Raw genomic sequence first — 7,007 nt, 5'->3', positions numbered from 1 at the left:
AATGAGAAATTGTAAATATTGTGGATTTGTGGGGTAAGAAGTATAAGGTGGTAAATTTTCATGTCCAAATATAGAATAAACCCAAATTCTTATACGAGACTGTCCTCACCATTAACTGATGGTGAGACCAGTTCGCACTTGCGAATTTAGGTATGTTACTTCTATAGTTTAGACATGTTATTTTTTTTTATAATTTTAGAGGAGGTACTTTTTTTAATTTAGGTATGTTACTTCTATAGTTTATACATGTTACTTTTTTTTATACGGAGTAGTTTTAGGGGAGATACCTTCTTAGTTTAGGTATGTTACTTCTATAGTTTAGACATGTTACTTTTTTTTATATAATTTTAGAGGAAGTACTTTTTTTAGTTTAGGTATGTTATTTCTATAGTTTATACATGTTACTTTTTTTATACGGAGTAGTTTTAGGGGATCGAGATACCTTCTTAGTTTAGGTATGTTACTTCTATAGTTTAGACATGTTACTTTTTTTTAATAATTTTAGAGGAGGTATTTTTTTTAGTTTAGGTATGTTACTTCTATAGTTTAGACATGTTACGGAGTACTTTTTTATATAATTTTAGATGAGGTACTTTTTTAGTTTAGGTATGTTACTTCTATAGTTTAGACATGTTACTTTTTTTTATACGGAATAGTTTTAGGGGTGGTACATTTTTAATTTAGGCATGTTACCTCTATAGTTTAGACATGTTACTTTTTTTTATATATAATTTTAGAGGAGGTACTTTTTTAGTTTAGGTATGTTACTTCTATAGTTTAGATCTGTTACTTTTTTTTATATAGTTTTAGGGGAGGTACGCTATTGGTTTCGCGCTCGTCACACCATCAAGTTGATGGTGTGACTGGTCTCACAGGAGACGCGCTGTAGAAAAAAACAAAGCGTAAAGAACATTATGAAACGGCTAAAATGAAAAGTATAAAGATCATTTGCAAAGATAGTATGTTATACACAATTTTAATTATGTCCTTACTTCGAAGGGACTTCTGGCGTCTCTAAAGGTTCATCGACAAAAGACCGATGCTTAGTTTAATTGGTTGGTTTTGGGTTTAGGGATGACCATAGTTATGTCCCTGCTTAGTTTGTTCGTTGGCTTAGTTGTTGGCTCATTGGTAATATGTTTTGGGTCAACTTTTTTTGAGTAGCTTGGTGTTGTTAATTTCTCTGTGTTTAGTTTGGTTGTTTTCCCATATGAGGTTGTTGTAGGATTGGTTAAAGTTTCAGGGACTTTTATATGGGAGTTCCTAATTCAGAAACTTTGGGATATGAATGTTGGGATTAGTTGTTAAGTTTGTGGAGGTAATGTGTGTTAATACCATTTTCTGGTTTGGCAATTTTGTTCATTAGGTGGACGATTGTCCTTTTGTGGTATAAGCAACGCTGGAGGTTATGTTTTGGGTGCCATGTCAAGGGAAGGGTATATGTGTGGGTGGGGGTTTGAGTTTACTCTGGTCATGGTTGCCAGGTCGTTTATGGATAACTAACGTTAATTCTCATTTTAGCTTAGCGATAAATGTGTTTGTCGCTTTCAAAACCTTATATTTTAACGCTGCTCCCCGTTTTATGGGGATTCATATCATTCTTTTTTATTCACTTTTAGTGATTCATGCCGCTTGTGAGCAAATCACAAGTCCCTTGCAACCGGGTCGTATCATCACTACTTTTCTACTTCTTTCTTTGTGTCTCAAGTGTTTCAGGTTCTTAAGGGAGCCTCCAGTTTATTATCCCAGCATCTCAGGTTTCTACAAAGAAGTTTGGCAATGTAAACAAAGTCAAGTCAACAACCGGGAGCCATCAAAGAAGAATTAGCTATCCTTGTAATGTTCAATAGTTTATTTTTAGTTTGTTATGTAAGTTAGTTATTGTAATTTATAAACTTCGTTTATTTATGCAAAATTAAGCCTATGTCAACCAAAAAAAAAGACAAAAGACCAATGCCCAATTTTGGGTACAATGACTCCGACGCCATGAATTGGAAAAACCCAAAGCTGACAAATTAAGGAGCAAAGAGCCCAAGCTAGGTTTAGAAGCGGAGCGCCAACCAACAAGAGAGGGAGACAGAGCGAGGAAGAAAGCAGTTATAGATATATGACATGGTCATAAATTCTTCATCCAGAAAATTATCCTCCCAATCTCCCATGACGACAGTCAGGGGCGGACCCAGGAATTTATATTTGGGGGTCCAAAAAAATTATGATTTACTTTCTTTTTAGTGGGTTGTTAAAGTTGAAAGGGGAATTGTCCAAATATTATAAACGTCGTAATAAAATATGTGGAAAATTAAGGAACTTTAATTTTGGATTTTTATAACAGTAAAACTCAATACCTAGTCCAAATTACAACACTAACTTGGCGCGATATCAATTTAAAATGTAAAAAATAATATTTTCATACTTTGAATGAAATTTACTTTATTACAATAGTTGTCACTGAACAAATAACACACAAAGACATTAGCTTGTGGGGCATTATAAATCTATATATGAATATAATTGAAGTAATCAATTAGACATCTACAAATTTCAAAGTAACAGACAATTATAAGTCTATTAAAGTAGAGTATTAAAAATATATTACTAGAAGTATATATATTATAGAAATTACAAAATCTTTTGAAGGAAAAAATAACATTATTATTTTTTTGTATTTTTGTAAATAAAAATCATGAATTATTATAGAACAACAAAATTAAAAATAAAAAGTGATGGAAGAAAAAACGACTTACCAAGGAAAAATGAAAAACAAAAAACTATGAAATTAAAAAATCATGTTTAATAACCTCTTAGGGATTCGAACCCAGACTGCCTACATAAAACACTAGTCAAGCAACCACCATGCCAAAGGTATTTAATTGTCATAATTGTAACTTAATTATATATATTTAAATTACGTAAAGTGCAATTAATTACCCCAACACCAGTTAAGTTTAACAAATTTTTTTGAAAATAATGGGGGTCGTCCCTTTGGACCCCTTGGGGGACACATAGGTCCGTCCATGACGACAGTCATAGAGATAACACACACACACCCCCAATCTCTCCACAATTTCCCTCCAACAAACAAAGGGGTTGGAACTTGGAAGCATCAACAACATCTCAAATAGAGAGGAGTTACAATTATCTATGTACATCTCAAATAACCAAATACTCTCTCTGCCCCAAAATTGAAATATAGTGTATGAAAATTGGAAAAAATAATGCCAAAAAAAAAAACATTACTATAAATTTGGGACGCTTGAAATAGAAAACATCAATACAATTTTGGAAAGGAGGGGGTATTACTCTGTAGGCAAATACATTTTGATTTTCAATGTACTCTCTCTATTTCATAATAATAGTCTTCATATTATTGCACTTTGTGCGGTCACCAATACCATATATACTTTGAACATTAACAATTAACATTTATAGTTATAAATACTCAATCCGTAGTAATTAAATATGAATGGTAAACGATACTCCAAATATGAACAATAAATCTGAAAATGTTACTCCGTATGAAACCGAGGAAGTACCTTACTAAGATGATGAAATAACTCAATAAGTGATTTGAGTGGAGGACATTTAATTACCTAAAAAATACCTTCTTATCCTACTTGTCCGTATTAGAGAACGTACCTTTATTTTTGTTTTACATCATTTCCATCATGTTACCAGACACGTACACAGTTCTAGTACTATAAAAGGCCATCCTACCCTAACCATTTCTATGCACCAACTCAAAAACTACAAACCCTAAACATAAACCAAACAATAATATACAATGGCTAATCACCTTCTTCTTCCAGCTGCAACCATTTTCCTAACCCTCCTTTTTCTCTCTCCTGCCACGGCCACGGCCACGGCCGCCGACTCCGTAGTCGTTGACATCGATGGTAACCCATTAGAAGCAGGCTCACAATACTACGTCCTCACTTCGGGATCCAGGGGAGCAGGCCGTGGCGGCTTAAACGCTGTACCCTTGGGTGGCATTTGCCCTTTATACGTAGGTCAACATAGGAGCTGGAATAATCGAGGCAGCCCCGTAAGTTTCTACCCTGCCGACCTTTCACAGAAAAACATCACACTAAGTTCAGACGTCAACATTGCTTTCGGGCTAAGCGCCATGTGCAGGAACCAAGGGGTGTGGCAGCTAAGTTCAAATGAGCTTGGGGTATTCTACATAACTACCAATGGAGAAATCGGAAACCCCGGTGCTGAAACCTTCACCAACTGGTTCAAGATCGAGAAACTACCGTTTCCTAAATCTAATTCATATAGGATAGTGTATTGTTTCGCAGTACCTAAACCTGGTCCTGAACCTGTACATGTTGTTCCTGATAGTCGTCGTACTGGTCCTGAATCTGTTGTTCCTACTGAGTATTGTCAACAGTTGGATGCTACTCTACCCGGCCCTTGGGATTTGTCGATGTTAAGTCTTGTACCAATTGATAACCCTCTTCCCTTCTTTGGTTTTGTATTCAAGAAGGTCACTACTACTACTACTACTGCTAGTACTACTACTGCCAGTAGTAGCTACTAGCTACGGAGTACGTACCTTACTCCGTATTAAGGGCCTTCGTCCCTTCGAAGTAATAAGTGTTTCCGTTTGATCTAGGGTCGGGGCTAGCTATCACCGGCTTGTCGGTGGTAATCCCCTCTTTTCTTATTTCATGTTTACGCGTAATAAATATCCGTCATGGCATGGACCGTTTCATTTACCTAATTATTGGGTTTTATGCCAATGGAGTAATGGTGTTAATTGTCTCTCTCATTGTGAGAGTTGAGGGATATGTGTTTTTATTTTGATGGAACAAATAAAGTTTGTTGATGAATTTTTGTCTTGTTGTGGTAGATCGATGTATAATCAATTCATCAAATTTAGTTCAATTTCAATTCTACAAAAGATCAAAAGACTCTTCACGGGGAAAAGGTCATGCCAAATAATTAATTTTCTAATTAGACCATCTTAAAATAAGTTTAATTTGTTGTATACAGGAACATAATGCTTTAAATTAATATATATACTTCCTCCATTACTTTTTATTCTTTACGTTTTTTGTTTTTAGTGTCCCATTTTAGATTTTTTTTATTTAGAATCTTTTCTTTTACGAAATATATTGTATCATAAATGTCCTTACTATTCTATAAAAAATCGTGCAATTTATTATTTTAATTAATTAAAATCATTAGTACACTAAACCTTTTACATTTTCCCATTGAGAAGTTAAATCTCTCTCACTTATTCAATGTCATATCTTGGATAAAAGTCAAAACATTATCAATAAACATAATTTGGACTGTTTAATAAAAAAAGTGAAATTTTTATCAATATTAATTTGTTGTTAAACCGCGTGTACAATACCAAACAAAAGAATAAAAAGGGATAGATTGAGGGAGTAGCAAATTAGATATGTCGGGGGCATTGATGCTTAAGAGAATCGTGAAAAACATGTCTCTTTATGGTTGTTTGATCTAAATATCTAATGCTTCAATTTTCTTAATTCCAAAATAGTCCTTTGAAAATAAAAAGTCACATAAAATTAGTTGTTTAGACTTCATTTAATTTCATGAGTATGTATAACTAATGTGAAGCAACAAACCATAATTGGTGGTCGATTTAGATGACATTGAATGTTATCTTCGACACTTAAGGTCAAGTCTTAAAATTTCATTTAATTTGATTTTTGATTGTCCATAACACGACATAATACTAGGTGAGTGAATGACATATATATTGACATGGGTAAAGAGGAGGATTACACGTGGGTACATCACCCATAGACATTCTTATGAACGATTTTTAATATATTAGTATTAGAATTAATAACTAACAGTGGTCTATGGATTTTTGTCAGTGATTCAGTAGCTTTAGTAGTCACTCTAGTTAGTGGAGCTTTTTTTTTTTTGGACGGGGAAGAACAATATCCATTAATAATAAGCCATACGGCATCTACAATGATAAAAAGTATCTGCATACCACAGATTCAAAGAAAATACATAACTGTTACAATCAAAACAATTACTATTCTGCATCCTAAAGCACATCTCGTACTCCACCGCTTCTAGCTTGACGCGAGCAGTGATTTTCGATGATTTCACATCTTTCCAAGTAGAGCCCTTCGCAATCTGCGCACGAATTATTCTGATCGACGAGTTGATGATAAACCCTAAACCTGTATGAATCCAAATCTCCTTCCCAATTATTGAAACCCTAAAAAAATTCTCATCCATGAATGGGAATCAAGAACCTAGAAAACTCCAGGAAAAACCAAAATAAATTGGGAACAACCCAATAATAAATTGGGAACAAATCAACAGAAAAGAAACCAAAAACAAGAAAAAACATGAAAAGAAAACAATGAAAAGCAAGAAGAAGGGTCGGAAATAGTCTAATTTCCGAAGAAATTAGACTACTTCCGGCCTAAACGGCCAAGAAAATTAAAACCCTAAAAGATGAGAGAGAAGAGAGAAAAAGGAGAGGGAGAGAGGAGCGGCGTTCCTAGTTAGTGGAGCTTTTTGGTTACTCAAATATTAGAAATGGTATTTATGTTAATAGGTATTCATCATTTTCACCCCCAATGAATATGATTAAGAAAATGTACAAGTGGGTACTAGAGGTTGTGAATACGGTTTAGGATTCAAAAAGATGCGAATTTGCACACCGTGGTGTATTAGTGTTCCAGGTATAGCTGTTAAAAATTGATCCGGTCCAAAATTCCGACCTGAATCGATCGAACTTGTAACCGATCATGATTCAAAATTTTCGTAAAACAAGTAACCCAAAATCCGATCCGAAATAATCGATAATCGATTTTAACCCGATGTTGTATGATACGATCCCGACCCCGTACCCGACTGAAAGAGGACCGAAAACCAAACAGACCGGACTGAACATGATCTCAACCCGATTCGATACCCGACAATGACCTTAACCCGATTTTAACTACATAACCTGTTAGTGACTCGACTTGTGAAGTAAATATTTTACGCTTATATATTTTGAGATG

General features: G+C 34.4%; 1 protein-coding gene across 1 annotated transcript; it reads left to right on the top strand.

The window, feature by feature from the left end:
• The first annotated feature begins 3,781 nt into the window (after nucleotides 1-3,781).
• Nucleotides 3,782-4,540, top strand: LOC110785627 (21 kDa seed protein-like). The gene has a single exon (XM_021990115.2). The coding sequence runs from the start codon at nucleotides 3,782-3,784 to the stop codon at nucleotides 4,538-4,540; it is 759 nt and encodes a 252-aa protein (XP_021845807.2).
• The last annotated feature ends 2,467 nt before the right edge of the window (nucleotides 4,541-7,007 follow it).

The sequence above is a fragment of the Spinacia oleracea genome, chromosome 1 (genome assembly GCF_020520425.1).
Source record: "Spinacia oleracea cultivar Varoflay chromosome 1, BTI_SOV_V1, whole genome shotgun sequence".
Taxonomy (NCBI): domain Eukaryota; kingdom Viridiplantae; phylum Streptophyta; class Magnoliopsida; order Caryophyllales; family Amaranthaceae; genus Spinacia; species Spinacia oleracea.
Note: the sequence above shows the minus strand (reverse complement) of the source record. Positions and strands in the feature narration are given on the sequence as shown.

Coding starts and splice junctions, on each gene's coding strand:
- LOC110785627 (XM_021990115.2), top strand. CDS start 3,782: ATGGCTAATCACCTTCTTCTTCCAGCTGCAACCATTTTCCTAACCCTC.